Genomic DNA, 19,629 nt, shown 5'->3' with positions numbered 1-19,629 from the left:
TCGTAAAGTAGTTCAGTGTGTCTGCTTCATCAGGCAGCATTCTGTTCGCACCTCAGCCGCCCCTCCCCCACCCCAGGCTTTTCCGATCCAGAGTAAATCCTCTTTGTGAAACTACATTGCTGGCAGAACTCTATTTTTGGATTCTTGCCCCTTGACCAGTAGGACCTTGTTTCTCCCCAAGGAGTGTCTGAATGGCTGCCAGTAGCAATTTCTGTTTCTGTCAAATATTTGGGTATTTTATCAATTAAGGAGAAACTCGATGAAGCCAGCTGAGATGTTTTCATCCAGGTATTTAGACTTGACCATCAGATCCAAATATATTAAGAAGGATAGAATCATAACCAAAGCACCACTGGGTTGCATAAAATGAGGATGAGTCAGTGGGGCTCTTTTAAAAAGTGAGGAGAATGCTTTATCATCTTCTTTTGACTTTCCTTCTTCATCAGTAGTTAAGTTCATTGAGGAATAAAAATGCATCTGCTGTTGATTAAAAAAAAAAAAAAAAAAGATGTGCTGTGTTGCATTATTTGGGGGCCTTGAGAACAGAGGCGAGCTTAGGTACTGCCATAGCCCAGACCTTCCCATCCACCCTAAGAGCTGCTCCCCTGCTAGCGTCCCCACGGTTTCTGCCCCACCACTGTCAGCCATATTGTATCATGAAGAGAAGTACATTTATTTAATTTTGACAATGCCAAAATTATGCCCTTAATAGGAATTAAGTTACAAATGATTTTGTTATATGCAAAAACCCTACTACTCAGCCCCTAATTGGTAGCATGATTGTCTTTCGGGAATGATTAGTTACAGACTCTTTACCATCTCTTAGAAGATTTGAAGTGTGGAGAAGGATACTCTTAAGCTGTACAGAAATGTGGGTTGGAGGACGCCTGATCCCTGTTCCAGGTGTTTAGAAATCCTGATGGAGGAGGAGCCTGGAGAACTTCCTGTGCAATGGGTAGTTCGGTGAACTCTCTGCCCCACTTTCAGAGGGTCCTTAGACCTTTATAGGGGCACTGGTTGTGTCCCCTATACCATGCCCAAGACTTTATATTCCCAGGTTTTCTTCACATGCTCTTAGCAGCCTTTGACATTGCCATCCTTTTTAATTAACTAAAAGTACATGACCCTCCATAAACCAAACAAGCAGGTAGCCTCATTAGGCTGCTCATCCAGCAGCAAGAGAGAAACAGAATGGGATAAATTAAGAACAGAGCACCATTGACATGGACTGCGATGCATTTTCTCAGCCATTAATCAAACCATATAAAAAAGACTGCAGCAGCATTAATGCACCTGCCAGGGCCCTCGGATTCCAACTGTAAGTGCCTGTATGTGCTCAGAAACCAAGGAGAGAGGCCTTAGGGGATGGAGAAAAGTGGATAATTAGATATATTCCCGATTCTCACTTCCACGTTGTTTGAAACATAACCTTTTTCTGCATACCATTCAACATTTCTGGGCTAGTGTTCTGTGTCAAGGTTTAGCCTCCAGAGCTGGGCTAACTCAGTACCTATTCTGAAAAATACTGTACTCCTTTTCCTACTTAGCTTTTGAAGCAGGGACTGTGAAGTTACTGGTGCCAAGAATAGAAATGACTGCGTGCTAAGATAAGGCATTGTAGTCATACTGATCATTGTTCCTTCTGCTATAAATACTGTGCCCTTCAGATCTTCCTTGAAGTGTTTCTAGTGAGATTACTTAGCTAATCTCCCTCACCACCACTATCTTCACATTCTTGGAGTGAAATATCTTAGAGTGAGTCATATAAATAAGCCCAAAATTGTGGCGTATGTTTATGGTTGGATTTGCGTGTGTGTGGTATGCTACATGTCTTTGTGGTACACTAACGCCATGCGCTCAGCCAGGACAGTTAAACATGAGACACATAATCTAACCACATTGTTGGGCATTTCATGAAATGGACTCTTTGGAGTGTGTGCACGCATACACGCACACACACCATGTTTTTACAAGACACCATTACTTGACCTGTATGTGGGCTCCAGAGGTTCTCAAGTGTAGAGAGAGATTTCTGTTCATAGGAAAATTCTAAATCTTATTTCAGGTGTTGACTCAGATGAAGAACTTGGGCTGCTCTGTCACCACACGTCCTATCTAGGTGATTGTCTGGGGCTGATCGTTGGCTCTTGATATTTCATGAACTTTCCTTTATATTTCATATGTCTGCACGTCTGCATGGTTACCGAAGCTCTGGGGGTTGGGGATGCTGATGGGAGATATGTTTTGGCTTTCTGTCTCCAGAATGTTCTCCGGGTTTGGGGAGAGCTTGAGGAGAGGTCCATTTCCTGGTTACCGTTAGTCAAATCATCATCCAGCTCTGTTATTTCATGCACAACTGGCGGCTTGGATATTTCTTGGGATGTCGAAAGAAGAAAGCAAATTGGCTTTAGCAAATATAGGATCTGCTAGTCGTCCTCATGGCTGTGATGTGTGTATGTCATACAGCCTGGGAAGGACAGCCAATTTCCATGCTTTCTGATCGTCAGTAGCTTGCCTGAGTTTGTTTTTCTTTGTTTTGTTTTGTTTTGTTTTAAACAGAGCAGTAACTGAGTTGGAGGGGGGAAAGATTTTATTTAGCTACTGAACTCGTTTCCACTAAGAAGCATTGTGGTGGGCTATTACTGAACCCCCTTTCTGTGTGTGTTTCTCACCTGCCCAGACCAGAGAGTGGCCTCCTTCTGTACCTTGACAGACATGCAGCACATGCAGAACTTGGAAGGGGCTCAGGAACTACCCTTATGTATGGACCCCAGTAATGGGAAGGATTTCTTGGACACCACTGGGTATGTGGACCTCTGTGCCCCCCTCACTCCCCTATCCCAAGCCCCCATAACTAACAGTTACTCAGCTCACCCCAGGCTGCCCGGAAGACCATGTCCCACCTATGCATCCCAGTCCTCAAAATCCAGAAGAGAGGCTGAGTAGGGCTGACTTTCCCCGCATGCCTGCTCCACCCCGTAGGCAGACCCTGCCTGCTGGGACAGGTCTAGGAGCAGCTACCAGTGCCTTGCTCAGGAAGGCAGAGCTTCATTGACAGAGTGGAGGGGTGGAGTCCTTGGAATCCACTCTGCCACCTAATCACTGCGATGGCACTAGGGCAGGTACACCTTGCTGATCTCAGCCCTCCACCTGCCAAGTCACCATCTGTCTCTGCTGCCATGCATACTGATCTGGCCATGGCATGTTTCCTTTTGTGATCCTTAGTTCCTGACCGTGGCTCATGCTGCCTGTTAAAGTGCTTCAGAAATTCATGACATGTTTACCCCGATGGAATATAGATTCTTTCCCAGTGTCATCCATTTCTGACTCCAACTTGTATTTGAACTTGAGTTATCAGTAACTTGCATGTTCACATTGGTAATCAACAAATTGGGGAAATTGAATCTACATTTGGTTCCCAGGACTTCATTCTGGTCTACCTTGTCTCGGTTGGCTAAACTCATTTAAGTGTCTTTTGTTTTCCTGCTAACCTCTTTCCTAGAGATTCTGAATCCTTTTTCAAATCAGTAGAGACCCAGGAGGGATTTTCTACCAAAGCAGTAATATGTACACTTTTTCAATCTGGTATAATATTATTTATTTCCTTGTACATGAAATAATTTTGAATGAAAAGAAACAACTTAAAAAAAACCTGAATGAAATGTCTTGACTTCAAGTACATTGAGTCTTTCTAATTACATCCTTATTTGCTAGGGAGCGATCGCCATCAACACTGACTGGCAAAGTCAATCAGCTGGAGTTAATTCTCCGCCAACTGCAGACTGACCTTCGGAAGGTAAAGTAATCTATTGAAGTCCATAAAACACTTTCTCTTGTACTGCCCCTCCCTCTTAACTATTAAAAATGAAAATGAAGGACCAAGAAAGATAACTGCCCTAAACAAAACCAGGCAGTAAGTAGACGGGGGACTCCTGAGATCTGTTTCCATTTTCTGGCCTGGGACTAATACATTTCATTTAGGGGAAAAGAGGATCACAGTGGAGGACTGTAACTGCGACAAGGCCTCGGTACAGCCAGTCCTCAGTGGGAGGTAGAAACAGCATGTTAGCAGTTTTTGATTCAGTGAGTTAGCAATTGTACCAAGTATTTATAAGCTGACATGAGAGGAGTTTGCTGCCAGAAAGCCTGGTCTCCCCAAGCTACTATGCTCTTACTTAGTCAATACCAAGACCCTCAGGGCTTCTATTCCACACATCAGCCCATGCGGATCGGCCCTCAAAAGAATAAATAATTCATTGCACAAACATGTGCTCCCCTCTTGGTGTATCATCAGAATGGTGCTAGACCCTAGGGATACATCAAGAGTTAGTCCCTGCCTCGGAAGGGTGACAGACAGGTGGAAATGACCGTTCATGGGATGAAGAGTGCTGTGCTAGGAGCATGCACAGGGCCCAGCCACAGATGAGTAAAGGACAACTGGAGGAAGACCGCATTCCATGCAGAGGGGGCCTCCTGTTGAGCGTTTGGTTGGGGAATTGCAGTGCTGTGATTCAGCATAGCTGAGGCATCAGGGGTGTAGATGAGAGCAGAAGAGATGAAGCTGGACAAAAAACAGAGATCATCCTACAAAGCGTACTGTATGTTGAGACTGAAAGTAAGAGGAAACCATGAAAGGACTGTAATAGGAGCAGATCGTCTATAAATGTGGATGCTAGGTTCGGGACAAGGCTGGAGGAAGGAAGAGCTCATCAGAAGACTGTGCTGGGGATACAGCAGGGAGAGAGTGATCATTAATGTGGGGTCCTGGAGAAACAGGAGGGGTGGGACCCAAGGGCAGGTGGAGGGAGGAGCTGCAGGGCAGAGGAGAGGTGCCACTTACACTAGAATCCAGGGAAGAGGAGAAAGACAGAGCCAGGCACACATGGAAGTTTGGTGGTTGAGAAAAGAGAGTGCCTGTGATGGCTTCTGCTTCACGTAGGTGTGACCCATTCATTCTTTCAGAAACGAATTGCTGAGAACCTATTACAGGATTCTAGGCATTAGGAATATAAGACAACTCTGCCCTTGTAGTGGCATGGCTGATAAACAAGATATAACGCCAATAGTGATAAATGCGACAAGGAAAAATAAAGCAGGATAAGGGGACAGTGTGTGACTCAGTAGGAGAGAGGTGGGGAAGGCCTTTCTGAGGTGGTGACATCTGATTGAGCAGGCATGTGGATAAAGCATGGAGCCAGGGATATAAATATCTGGTGACAAGGCTGGGTGAAGAGCTGATGGAAGAGTCTGAGGCAGAAGTAAGCTTGATGTGTGTTCAGAAGGCCAGTGTTTCCAGAGTGGGGCACTGGAGGACAGTGGGAAGGGAGGAAGATGAGGCAGCAGGGGCAGAGCCCGCAGCTCTTTCAGGCTGGGGAAGGACTTTGGATTTTGTTCCAAGTGGATTGGAAGCCAGTGGCAGGTGTTAAGCAAGAGATGATCACGACCTGACTTATGTTTTGAAACAATCAATCCAGCTGCTTCTGGCAAACAGATGGTGGAGTAGGACAGATAAGAAGGGAAGCAGGAGACCAACCAGGAAGTTCTTGCCGTAGTCCAGGCAAGAAGGATGTTGGGAATGGTGAGAAGTGTCCACGAGACTTGCTGATGAATTGGGCGTGAGATGTGAGAGTGCAGTCAAAGATGGCCCTAGGTTTTTGCCCTGAGCAGCTGGGTGGATGGTGGTGGTATCTCCTCAGGTGGGAAATATTGTGGCGGAGCAGGCTTATGGCATCATGGAAGGGAAGTCAGAAGGGTCAGGCTGGAGGCATCAGGAAGAGAAGCCCGTAGCCCAAGCCCTGAAGTGATCCAGTGTCAGGAAGAGGACGGTCCAACAGAGGAGCCTGGGAAGGAGCAGCCAGTGAGATAGGAGAAACCAAAAGAGCATGGTGTGTCCAAAGCCAAGAGAAGAAAGTGTTTTTAAAAGATGGCAAGAGATAGCTCTGTCAAATGCTGCTGAAAAAACTAACTGATGGATTAGACAACATGGAGATGGTTGGTGACACTAAATAATAAATGTCAGTCGAGTCCTGAGGAGTAGACTCAGGAGGGAACAGGAGGAGAATTGAAGGGGAAGTATAGACAACTCTTTTGAGCCTTTGTTCTGCTATCCCAGAGGAAAGAAGTAGAGTTCAGTAACTGGAAGATGATAGGTAGGGGGAGGAAAGGAAGTCAAAGGAAGGTTTGTGAGGTTTCCTGGGGCACGGCACTTCCAAGGCTAGAACCAGGAAAGTCCCTGGCAGGCTGGGGTGGCTGGGTGCCCTGTCTCCAGCTGTAGTTATAGGGCTTAGGAAAGCAAGACAGGGAGAAAGAAACAAAGACACTGGAGTGATAAGCATGTGATTAAACTGATGGACAGAGAGCTGTTATGGGGGTGCTGATGGCCAGCGAAGACAAGGTCAGATCGGTGGATTAGACTGTTAGTGGAGGGGGCAGGATCTGGAGAGATTTTTTAAAAAATCAGGAGATGTTCAGGAATTGAGAGCTTAAAACAGCTGTAAGAAGGGGTACAGTTAGGGGAAATGGCAGCATAGGATATGGCCATGGGAGTGGGCGCTGAGAAGGGCGGGTTTCAAGATCATTGCGAGGATGTCTGGAGAGACGGCATGTCCAGAACACGGGGTGGAATGTCTAAGTGGAGTTGAAATGGTCAGGAAGGATGAAAGATGGCTAGGAGAGTGAACCAGGCGCTCGCATTTTCCATTGATGATGGCAGGGACTAGGGATGCAACTCTAATTGAAACGAGAAGGGTAGTGGGTCTTAAACCTAAGGGCATGTGTTTTAGAGAAGCTGGCATTTTAGGGAGGAGTAATCTGAACCGAGCAGTGAGGAACGGGGAGTTCACCAGCCCTACCTCCAACCCTGTGTTCTTCGGGCTGTGGAAGGAAACGAGCCAGCACTGAGGGCTGCTGGGGGAGCAGTGTCCTCTGGAGCAGTATCATTTGGAGCATAAAGATGAGAAGGTTTCAGAGAAGAGGCTTGAGAAGGTTTAAATGACAGCCATAGAAGGTTTGAGTTTCATGGTCGCAGTCAGAGGGTCTGGGGGTGGGGAGAGCTGGGCAGTGGGGTCACAGCAGGGATGTCTGAGCCAGATTGGAACGAGGATCCTGGGAATAACGGAGGAGCACAAACTGTTTACAGCGACTTGGGCAGGACCAGCTGCAGGGCAGATGGGGTTGGTCCTGATGTCCTTTTGGAGAGTTGTTCATCCGTTTTAATTGAAGCCTCCCTCTTGGTACTGGTCTTCTAAGCCAGTGACGAGGCAGGTGATATTGGGGAGGCCTAGGGAGGAAACAAGTAATAGGAGAAACCTTGAGAGAGATGCCACACAGGCCAAGGGTTTCCTGAAGGCAGACCCCACAGAGTGGCCAAGCATCAGGGCATCTGTGGGTCTAAGCAGTCAGGTCAGATCCCATTAAAAAAGTCCCTGTGGTTATACTCTGATGATGAACGCTCTTTCTCTATTTGGGGAAAGGCATCCCTGTCAGCACTTGGAGAACTGAAATTTGTGTTATACATAGTTCTTAATGACAAACTTTTAAGGTCATTTCAGGAACAGGGTATAGCTGAAAAGCTTAGTGGAATGAAGTGCCTAAGTGTTTATTTCATTATGCACATACATAATAGCTACGTTGATTAATTTGCGCAGTAAATAAAAAGTTCATGTGGAAAGCTCTGCGTTTTTTAAAGGATGTTACTTTTAACTTCTTATTGTAGTCTTACTGCAGTTTTTGGGTAGAGGATAATATAAAATGTGATTATAACCCTCATATGTAACAGCCATCTTGATACAAATTGGGAGCCAAATGACATGAAAGGAGGCACTGTGTGGAGTTGTTCACCCCCTTTCTCATTGGCAGAAGTCAAGACCAATAAGTCAATAAGTAAAAAATAAGAATACAGGATTGACGGATCCCAGCTGAGACCAAATATAGGCTTAGGAGGAGAGAATTGTCGGTCACGCCCACGACTTACTTTGTTTCCTCTGCTGCCAGGAGAAGCAGGACAAGGCGGTCCTTCAGGCTGAAGTTCAGCACTTGAGACAAGATAACATGCGGCTGCAGGAGGAGTCCCAGACGGCCACAGCTCAGCTGCGGAAATTCACAGAATGGTTTTTCAGCACCATTGACAAAAAACCCTAACCAGTTCATACCCCACCAAGGGACCACTATGAGTATGCCCGCGGTCCCTGCGAAGTCGCAAAAATGTGGTTTCTAACTATGCTTTCAATCAGTCGTAGTGTTTTTGCTCTTCCGCTCTGTCCAGCACCATGCATCCCAGCAAGTTCTGGAGCCTCGATTCCTTCTTGGTGGCCCCTTGTGAAGGCAGAGAACAAGGCTGATGTGAAGATGAATACAACTCCTAGTGTACAGACGAATGTAACCCTGCGTCGGCGTGGACCTTTTCCTTTTAGAGTTTACTGAAATGGTGCGCTGGCTGGGGTTTACCTCAAGAGGGAACGTAGTTGGGTTTTATTTCCTATGTATCAGGTGACCTGGTAGAGATGTTAAAGCAATTGACCATAGTTTGGGCTTTAGTATTGTAAAATAAGCATAAAAGCAAATAATCAGACATATACTTTAATGTTAAAGGTGCTCTATTTTTTTGTATGTACAGTAGTTTTATTCCCACAGCCACATTACCATAGCAATAAGGATGGAGGCGGAATGAATAGTTGGAAAACTGTTGGGGGAAAGAAAAAAAAAAGCACTGATAGGGTTAGCTCTAGTCTGAATGCAGTTACTTTAAAAGTTACTTTAGAGACTTATTTATTTGCAGGAACAAATGGTGCCTGAATATTAATAGTGTTCTGATTAAAAAAAAAAAAAAGATACATATGCCTTGTAAACGGCTCACTGAGTAGTCACTTCGGCTCTTCGTTCACTTTTGTATAGTTAACGCTGTGCTGAAAAAAGCGTGAATCTGCTTAATTACTAGAACTTTCCTGTGTGCCGTGAGCCAGCTGGATCACTTGTACAATGCCAAATTTGTTTATCTTTGTACAGAAGCTTTGATGAAGTGTCTTGTATTTAACACCCTTATTTAAGCTTATTTAACCTTAAATTGTTAATTTTATAAAATTTGGTTTTATCTGCACTATGATGAGGAAGGTAGATAGCAGCAAGCTCAGAAGAGGCTTGGCTTGCCAGGAATTGACTGAGAAGTGGGGCGGGGAAATTCTAACAACTGGATGCTGCTAGGTCACAAGTTGTTTGTATTGCTTTACCATTTTTAACTGTTATATTTGAGATGAACATACATTTTGCTTTTTTAATAAATGTTTAAAAGAAGTCCACATAAGTAATGGTGTTATCAGGTGAATATAGATTCTTAGGGTCTAAGAATGTAAGCAGTCAATATACATGAATTTCTTTCAGGTCATTTATGATCTTGATCTGTATTAAATACTGTTTAGCCACCTTCTTATAGAATCCCAGACTGATTTGAAGTGAAGAGTAACTTGTATATATTCATACCTGCTAGGTACCAGGCAGTATTCTCTTTTCATTAATCTCATGTAATCTTAACAGTATCCTTAATAGGTAGCTGGTGGGATCCCATATTACAAATGAGTAAACTGAGGCTCAGTTTAAGTAATTTACTCAAGGTTGCCCTTTAAAAAAAAAAATCATCTTATTCAATGAAGAATTTGGTGTCTTTTACAATAAATAATAGGTAGGGCTGCAATAAAATAGTAAGGACTTGAAAATAATCAGGAAGGGGTCACTGTAAATTTGAATCAGATGTAAGACAGAAAGGAGACACTGAGCATAAACCAAAGTGGAGAGGGAAACACAGTAACGCATAATCCTTGAGAGCAGAAACCATATCTGGAATTCCCAGGAAGCAAAGTGTTTCCTAGAGTTTTCCCTAAAAGGAATTGCTCACATTTGAACAACATCCTTAACATTCCTCTAGCAAACATAAACATAGGTGTCATAGCATGGGGCCGCCTTCTCTGAAAGATGCAGGCACGCCTCCAGCGTGCCCCCAGTGATGCAACTTTTCAGAGTCAGGATATTATAGGTCTCTCCTTTTCACTCCTTTCTGTCTGCCAGACACTGGGCTAGGAACACAGCATCCAGAAATGATCTAGACCCACCAGGCCCTGTCTCCACAGAACTCACAGTCTGATATTGGAAGACGAACAGAAGGTCTCTTCAAAATGTGAAACAAAGAATGCTTGGGGTGGGCTCCCTTAAATAATCATTACGGTAGCCACATTTTTTGAATAGTTACTGTGTGCCAGGCACTGCTCTTAGCCCTTTATCTACATAGCAACCCTATAAGGTAGGTACTCTAATCAATCCCTTTTTAAACATGAGGAATTGAGACTTGGACAGGGTGGTCAGGGGGACCTCCATGAGCAGATGACTTTTGAAGGTAGAGAACAAGCCATGAGAAGGTGGGAAAGTGTTCCAGGTAAAGTGAACACAGAGTTCAAAGGCCCCGGGGCTCATCATACTCAAGGAATCTGGGAAATCGGGATGTACTGAAAATGGGTACCAGAGGGGAAAGTGATAAGAGTGAGTATGAAGAGACAGGCAAAAACCAGATTGTTAAGGAATTGTAGTCCATGATAGTGCTTGGGTTTTGTTCTAAGCTTCAAGGGGAAGATGAAGCAGGATAGTAGCATAATATCTATTTTTTCAAAGGGTTATCCAGACTTTTAAAGGAGAATGGATTGTATAGGACAGGACTCTGCAAACTTTCTACAAAGGGCAGAGTAAATATTTTAGGCTTTTGGAGTCACCTACTGTCGCTGTTGCATATTCTTTTTTTTTTTTTTAAACCCATTGTCATCGAGTCGATCCTGACTCATAGCGACCATATAGGACAGAGTAGAACTGCCCCATAGGGTTTCCAAGGCTGTAATCTTTACAGAAGCAGACTGCCACATCTTTCTTCTGCAGAACAGCTGGTGGGTGCAAACCGCCAATCTTTTGGTTAGCAATCCATCTCTTAACCCCTGTACCACCAAGGCTCCTTTACTTTTATTTACTACCCTTTAAATATGGAAAATCCATTCTTAGTTCAAACATCCATTAATAATCGGAACCTGGAATGTACAAAGTATGAATCTAGGAAAATTAGAAATCATCAAAAATGAAATGGAACACGTAAACATCGATATCCTAGGCATTAGTGAACTGATATGGACTGGTATGGGCCATTTTGAATCGGACAATCATATAATCTACTATGTTGGGAATGACAACTTGAAGAGGAATGGTGTTGCATTCATCATCAAAAAGAACATTTCAAGATCTATCCTGAAGTACAATGCTGTTAATGATAGGATAATATCCATACGCCTACAAAGAAGACCAGTTAAAACAACTATTATCCAAATATATGCACCAACCACTAGCGCCAAAGATGAAGAAATAGAGAACTTTTATCAGCTGCTGTTCTTTGCAGTCTGAAATTGATCGAACATGCAATCAAGATGCATTGATAATTACTGGTGATTTTAATGCGAAAGTTGGAAACAAAGGAGAAGGATAAGTAGCTGGAAAATATGGCCTTGGTGATAGAAACAATGCCGGAGATCAAGTGATAGAATTTTGCAAGACCAACGACTTCTTCATTGCAAATATTTTTTTTCACCAACATAAACAGTGACTATACACATGGACCTCGCCAGATGGAACACACAGAAATCAAATTGACTACATCTGTGGAAAGAGACAATGGAAAAGCTCAATATCATCAGTCAGAACAAGGCCAGGGGCCAACTGTAAAACAGACCATCAGTTGCTCATATGCAAGTTCAAGCTGAAACTGAAGAAAATCAGAGCAAGTCCACAAGAGCCAAAATATGACCTTGAGTATATCCCACCTGAATTTAGAGACCATCTCAAGAACAGATTTGATGCATTGAACACTAGTGACCGAAGACCAGACGAGTTGTGGAATGACATCAAGGACATCATCCATGAAGAAAGCAAGAGGTCAGTGAAAAGACAGGAAAGAAAGAAAAGACCAAGATGGATGTCGGAGGAGACTCTGAAACTTGCTGTCGAACGTTGAGCAGCTAAAGCAAAAGGAAGAATTGATGAAGTAAAAGAACTGAACAGAAGATGTCAAAGGGCAGCTTGAGAAGACAAAGTAAAGTATTATAATGACACGTGCTAAGAGCTGGAAATGGAAAACCAAAAGGGAAGAACACACTCGGTGTTTCTCAAGCTGAAAGACCTGAAGAAAAAATTCAAGCCTCGAGTTGCAATAGTGAAGGGTTCTATGGGGAAAATAGTAAATGATGCAGGAAGCATCAAAAGAAGATGGAAGGAATACACAGAGTCATTATACCAAAAAGAATTAGTTGATGTTCAACCATTTCAAGAGGTAGCATATGATCAGGAACCGATGGTACTGAAGGAAGAAGTCCAAGCTGCTCTGAAGGCATTGGCCAAAAGCAAGGCTCCAGGAATTGATGGAATATCAATTGAGATGTTTCAACAAACAGATGCAGCGCTGGAGGTGCTCATTCGTCTGTGCCAAGAAATGTGGAAGACAGCTTCCTGGCCAACTGACTGGAAGAGATCCGTATTTATGCCTGTTCCCAAGAAAGGTGATCCAACCAAATGTGGAAATTATAGAACAATATCATTAATATCACACGCAAGCAAAATTTTGCTGATGATCATTCAAAAATGGCTGCAGCAGTATATCGACAGGGAACTGCCAGAAATTCAGGCCAGTTTCAGAAGAGGATGTGAAACCAGGGATATCATTGCTGATGTCAGATGGATCCTGGCTGAAACCGGAGAATACCAGAAGGATGTTTGCCTGTGTTTTATTGACTATGCAAAGGCATTTGACTGTGTGGATCATAACAAACTATGGATAACATTGCGAAGAATGGGAATTTCAGAACACTTAATTGTGCTCCTGAAGAATCTTTACATAGATCAAGAGGCAGTTGTTCAGACAGAACAAGGAGATACTGATTGGTTTAAAGTCAGGAAAGGTGTGTGTCAGGGTTGTATTCTTTCGTCATACCTATTCAATCTGTATACTGAGAAAATAATATGAGAAGCTAGACTATCTGAAGAAGAATGGGGCATCAGGATTGGAGGCAGACTCATGAACAACCTGCGTTATGCAGATGACACAGCCTTGCTTGCTGAAAGTGAAAAGCACTTGAAGCACTTACTAATGAAGATCAAAGACCACAGCCTTCAGTGTAGATTGCACCTCAACATAAAACAAAAATCCTCACAACTGGCCCAATGAGCAACATCGTGATAAACAGAAGATTGAAGTTGTCAAGGATTTCACTTTACTCGGATCCACAATCAACAGCCATGGAAGCAGCAGTCAAGAAATCAAAAGACACGTTGCATTGGGTAAATCTGCTGCAAAGGACCTCTTTAAAGTGTTGAAGCACAAAGGTGTCACCTTGAAGACTAAGGTGCGCCTGACCCAAGCCATGGTATTTGCAATCGCATCATATGCATGTGAAAGCTGGACAATGAATAAGGAAGACTGAAGAAGAATTGATGCTTTGAATTGTGGCGTTGGCGAAGAAAGGAGAACGAACAAATCTGTCTTGGAAGAAGTACAACCAGAATGCTCCTTAGAAGCAGGGATGGCGAGACTGCGTCTTACATACTTTGGACATTTTGTCAGGAGGGATCAGTCTCTGGAGAAGGACATGCTTGGCAAAGTACAGGGTCAGCGGAAAAGAGGAAGACCCTCAGCAAGGTGGATTGCCACAGTGGCTGCAACAATGGGCTCAAGCATAACAACGATGTAAGGATGGCGCAGGACTGGGCAGTGTTTTGCTCTGTTGTGCATAGGGTCGCTGTGAGTTGGAACCGACTCAACGGCACCTAACAACAACAACCTAACAACATTCTTAGCTTGCAGGTTGCACAAAAACAGGCTACTAGCATGGTTTGCCAAGCCCTGGCATAAGGGAAGGAGCAGTCTAGGTGAGCGAAGGTGCTGGTACAGGCCCTGGCAAGGCAGCAAATATGGGGAGAAATAAATGGATCATTCTTGGGAACATGTTTTGGAGGGAGAGCCCACAGAATTGGCCATGTGTTAGATATAGGGGGGATAGTTTTGATCCAGGGCTAAGACCTAAACTTCAGAAGAAGGGACGGACTGCATGTTCCTCAGACACTTTTCCATAAATATGTCTCGCTTTTAATAAAAGCGTAAGAGCAGACCTTCCATTTCCTGGCGAGGGCCTGGAGTGCAGTGCCTCTGCATTGCTGATCATGGGAGGAGGTATTTGCTTTAGAGAACGGCTAAGCTGATGAAAAGAGAAAGTGAGGGAATCTGACCCAAACTTAGCTGAATGGAAAGCCATCCCATCTTCCTAAGGCGCAGCTCTGGATAAGACCAGAAGGTATTTCTGGAAGAAACGGTTCTCAGTCTATACTAGCAAAAGAATGAATCAGTTATCAAGTCCGCCTCCAAAGGGCTATGCCAAAGAATATGGCCAAAATGCTTTTGGCCTGTAAAGCATTTTTGAAACAGATGTTTCCAGTCAACACCAAGCCATAGAAAAATCGCAGTCACGCTCCCATAGTCCATGTGGTTTTAAGCAATTTGGCATCATGGTAAACTCTGTTAGCTATAAAATGTACTGCTTAACAAGAAAACACATGACTTGCTATATGGACTTACTGAGTACAAACTAATTAAATATTGGAATATATCTGCTAAATATAATTATTTTCACTTAAAATAATTAATATCAAGCAGCTTTTTTTTTTCCCTAACCATATGGAGTGATCTTTCATGTATTAAGACCATTCTAGTATGTGACATTAAAGTTAATTAGCATATTAAAGGCTTTTATCCTGCTATTCTCTGTAACAGCAGGTTTATCACTAAAAATATAAGTTCCAAAGAAGGGTGGGTGGCACATAGCACAGCAGTCCTGTTACTGCTCACAATTTTTTTGGAAATGTCAGGAGCCTGTGGGCCTGCTGTCCAGGAAAAACACAGATTTTGATTATAATCATTACCCAGGAGTCTTTATCCAAGGCAAGAAACCATAAACCACAGCTTGTCTGCAGAGCCAAAAATCAAAGGGGAGTCTGTAAAAAGGGTAAGTATAATGTTCCTGACCAGCTTCTTAACAAAGAACCATAACTGGTCAATAGTGTAGTACATGAATGTTAAATCCACTTGCTCCCAGTGTGGAATACCAGTCTGAGAAGCCCAGACCTGCGGTTTAGGGCGAGGTCGGGCATAAAATTTAGACCAACTCGAGGATTTTCTAGTGTGGGAAAAGCTGTGAATGTCACCTCTGACAGAGAAACCCTACTCTCATTTCCAGCCAGACGGAAGGCATGTCTTTAGGAACAAACGGCCATCTCTGCCGCTGTGCCACCTTACCAACAGATGCATCGGTTCCAACGGTCCTAAGAGATAAAGGCCCACTACTTTGAGGTTTAAGCTCTAAAACTTGTTGCCGTTGAGTCAATTCCTACTCATAGCGACCCTACAGGACAGAGTAGAATGGCCCCATAGGGTTTCCAAGGCTATAAATCTTTACAGAAGCAGATTGCCACATCTTTCTCCTGCGGAACAGCTTGTGGGTTCAAACTGTGAACCTTCCAGTTAGCAGCCAAGGGCTTAACCATTGCACCATTATGAAATAGCCTCAGAGCCTCAGAAATTCCAGCATTATTTTAAGCCAGTACTTGCCCTTCAGAATTCCCAAGTTGGGGGTTGGGGGTTGGGGGATAGGAGGAAGGGATAAATATTTCTACAGACACAGAGATCAGGAGGGATCAGTGCCTGGAGAAGGGCATCAGGCTTGGTAAAGTAGAGGGTCAGCAAAAAAGAAGAATACCCTCAACGAGATGGATTGACACAGTGGCTGCAACAGTGAGCTCAAGCATAGCAGTGATTATGCGGATGGCACAGGACCAGGCAGTGTTTTATTCTGTTGTACATAGGATTGTCGCTATGAATCAGAATTGACTCAACGACACCTAACAACAAAAACAACACAGACACTTTGTTGCTTTGAATTACTGGTTGGTTAAGAAACAAGGTCCAATTCATTTGAGTATGCTTTTGGATTTTCTGCTTGCAAATTAAAACCATGTCCTTAATTCTAGTGTACGCAGGTCAGGCATACTGCTCACTTCAGAAAGAAAGTAGATAGAGTTGAATGGATTTGATTCAACACCTGTTTAGAGGCAGGTGGGAGGTAGGTGTATTTATGTTCCACAGCAGGGGAAGTGGTGATAGACCTGCCAAAGACCGAGGACGACATTACGTTTCTGACCTCCGACCTCCAAATGAACCCAGAGGCCAAGCTTCCTGACTGTCAAAAATAGGCATTAGGCACAAACTTAAGCGCAAAGAAAATTGTCTTCTCATGAATTTTATAGAAGGTTTAAATGGGCATCACCCCCCAAAGGCCACATTCTTGCATGTTAACACACAAGGTTTAGGAAATTTAAAAAAAAAAAAAAAGAAATTTTAAGTTACTTAAAAAATGAAATCCCACAAGACCCCCACCCAAGTTATTAAAAATAACAGCAACGAAGCTTCCAAATGCTGCGAGCTCCCCTTCTCTCCCCCGAGTTTATTTTAATACCAGAAAATGGACAGCCCTTTTAAATCCTCAAAGTCAAAGTTTTGATACAAACATAAGCATCTGTGGACTCTGAAAACGTACTGAGGTCTGTTTTCCATCCCTAGTATCAGGGACCTGCCTAAAATTTGCAGAGCTGCCTGATTTTTCTTAAAACAAATAAAAAATAATGAGCCCAGTTGGCATGAAAATATCCTTTGACTGCTAAGCTGTAGCTGAGTTATTAAAGAACAAAATTAAAGATTAGATGGCCAGTGCCCTGGCCACCAATACCCATCAGCGGTTTGGCCCTGGTGTTAGAAGTTTTGTTGTTTTAATAGCTGCTCTCCCAGCCTTCTCTTCAGTGACATCTGTGAGGAAGGCTGTGCGCAAGAGTGGGGTTCAGAGTTGTAGCATTTCAGTAAATGATCTGCCTTGACTGAATCAGTGATGGCTGGGAGAGAACAACTATAAATACACATCTGCAGATGGAGCTCTCGGACCCTGGCAGTGTCTCCTCTAGCACTGTTTATAAACTAAATTGGGCTGGGTGCCTGGGTCCTTGCCCCTATTACACATGACCATAATCATGGGTAGCAAACAAGGCTAGCTGAACGCTCTATTCAACTGGGATAATTAAACATGGCAGTCATGTGTTCCGTGAGGATCTGATTAAACACCTTGCAGAAGTCATTACTGAACCCCATCTGGGCTGAGGGCTTGCCAAACAGCAGGCGAAAACCCACAATCCCCTCCTCCATGAATGTGAAATTCCAAGAATGGGTCTTTTCTATCCCTGTAAGTGCTTGAGAATTCAAATAGCACTCCTCATTAAAAGAAGTATTAGTTTCTTATGAGATGGCACAAAAGTCAGTGGCTTTAACTCTTCACCTCGAACTTGATTCTTTTTTGTTGCTTGGGTGGTCTCTTGAGATGTCTGAAGACCAACATCATTTTGAAACCATTTCATTTCTGAATGGTGATGGGGAGGGAAGTGGGCAGGAAGATCTGGTAGAGACCTAATTAATGAGACTGGCATACGCAGGCCACCCTACTTGTATTAATTCCATTATTGAGGTGAGCTCTGAAATTGATTTTTTCTTCCTCATATAACAAGCTACCATTCTGTTCTGCTAAAGCTGGAGCATCATAAGTGGTTTGCCCTGAAAAGTAAAATTGAACTAGACTTGAGTACCCCAATTGTTTACCATCTCATTGTTTGAAGATTATTCCTGCCAATGACACTGATTTCCAATTCCAAATTCTATTGTTTAAATATTATCCAATAATATAGCAGTGTAAAGAAACATGTATGTAGGAATCCCGCCTTTACGTGTCCAAAGAACCAATTTAGGTGCAACTTAAGTTAATTCTACCATGTTGTTGTTGCCATTGGTAAATTCCGATTCATGGCGACCCCACGTGTGCAGAGTAGAACTGTTCTGTAAGATTTTCAAGGCTGTGACCTTTTGGAAGCAGATCAACAAGCCTGTCTTGTGAGGCACCTCTGGGTGGGTTTGAACTATCAGCCTCTCGGCTAATAGTTGAGCACTTACCCCTTTGCACCACACAGGAATCAAACCTGCGTGTTTATGGATGTACATTTTTATTTATAAAAGTATTTGCCAATATTGATGACCATTTTCAATATTCTCGGTTGGAAAATTTGGCTCACCTATCCCCGTTGTAATAATGGTTAGCTCTTGTGGAAACCTGTTGCATTTATTCTTCTCTGAGACTTCATCATGTATAGCCTTGTTCTCTCCTTGTGGTGAATTGTATTGTAAATAATCAAATAATCACAAAATTCTCTAACTCTGCCTTCAAAATATATTTAAAACCTGTCAACTTCTTCCCAAATCTGCTGCCCCTCTTTTCCCAGTCCAAATTGCCACCATCTCTCTTTTGGCGTGCAGCAGCAGCTTCCTGCTAGGTTGCCCCCTGTCCACTCCTCTTCCCTCTAATCCTCTCTCCACAGAAAAGGGAGAGTGAGCTTTTAAAGCTAAAAATAAAGTCATCTCACTTACCTGATTTAAGCCTTTCAGTGACTTCCCATTGTTCTTCCAGTAATGGCCTGCATGCAAAGGCTTCTTCCTCCCCTCTCTCCACTCTCCCTGCCACACGCTCACCTCCAGCCAGACTGGCTTCCTCTTTATTCCTCAAACAGGTCCAGTGACTTCCTGCCTCTGGGCCATGCTCGTGCTCCTTCCACTCCTGAAATAGTTTCCCCTCCCGCTTGGGCTTAGCCTCATGCTACTCGACCTTCGGCTTCAGCGTCACTTCCTAAGAAAAAAATGTTCCTCCTCTCCAGAAACCCTGGTGGTGTAGTGGCTAAGTGTTACAGCTGCTAACCAAAGGTTGTCAGTTTGAATCCTCCAGGATCTCCTTGGAAACTATGGGGCAGTTCTACTCTGTCCTATAGGGTTGCTGTGAGTCGGAATCAATTCAACAGCAACAGGTTTTTAATTAATATCCAGACTGGGTTGACCTTCTTGAACTAGAAATAGCTCCTTGTACTTTTTCTTTTACCACTCTTTCATCAGAATGATAATTATATGGTTATGCATGTAATACTTTTTCTAACAGCCATCTCCCCATTAACCCACAAGCACCTTGAAGGTAGATGCTTTGTCTCTTGGTCACCAATGTATGCCCAGTACTTGCTACAGGGTTGTTGTTGTTAGCTGCCGTCGAGTCAGCAGCTGACTCATGGCAACCCCATGCACAAGGGAATGAAACACTGCCCAGCCCTGGGCCATCTCCGTGATTGGTTGCAGATCAGACCATTGTGATCTGTAGGGTTTTCACTGACTGGTTTTCAGAAGTAGATCACCAAGCCTTTCTTCCTAGTCTGTATTAGTCTGAAAACTCTGCTGAAGCCTATTCAGCTCCTAGCAGATAGGTACTGGCTGTGCCTGAGGTGCATCGACTGGGAATCAAGCCCAAGTCTCCCGTATGGAAGGCAAGAATTCTGCTCCTGAAGCACCACCACCTCTTGTTACGTAGTAGACACATAACGAGCACTGAATGAATGAACGTATTGCAGCTCAGGAACTGAATCAATAGTCAAGTTACTCTA

At 43.6% G+C, this 19,629-nt stretch overlaps 1 protein-coding gene across 9 annotated transcripts in view; it reads left to right on the top strand.

The window, feature by feature from the left end:
* The window catches only part of SIPA1L2 (signal induced proliferation associated 1 like 2), a 264,129-nt gene extending 247,391 nt beyond the window's left edge, over window positions 1–16,738 (top strand). For 8 of the 9 annotated variants that reach the window (XM_064276676.1, XM_064276670.1, XM_064276671.1 and 5 more), the window contains 3 exons: window positions 2,681–2,804; window positions 3,715–3,796; window positions 7,993–16,737. In XM_064276676.1, the coding sequence (XP_064132746.1) occupies window positions 2,681–2,804; window positions 3,715–3,796; window positions 7,993–8,139 (353 nt within the window). In that variant the 3' untranslated portion in view covers window positions 8,140–16,737. Of the gene's footprint in view, window positions 1–2,680; window positions 2,805–3,714; window positions 3,797–7,992 lie in introns of all 9 variants that reach the window. The other variant, XM_064276677.1, reaches the window with a different exon arrangement.
* Window positions 16,739–19,629: the final 2,891 nt, after the last annotated feature.

The sequence above is a fragment of the Loxodonta africana genome, chromosome 25 (assembly GCF_030014295.1).
Source record: "Loxodonta africana isolate mLoxAfr1 chromosome 25, mLoxAfr1.hap2, whole genome shotgun sequence".
NCBI classification, from domain to species: domain Eukaryota; kingdom Metazoa; phylum Chordata; class Mammalia; order Proboscidea; family Elephantidae; genus Loxodonta; species Loxodonta africana.
The sequence above is the reverse complement of the archived record's forward strand: the minus strand, read 5'-3'. Positions and strand labels throughout refer to the sequence as shown.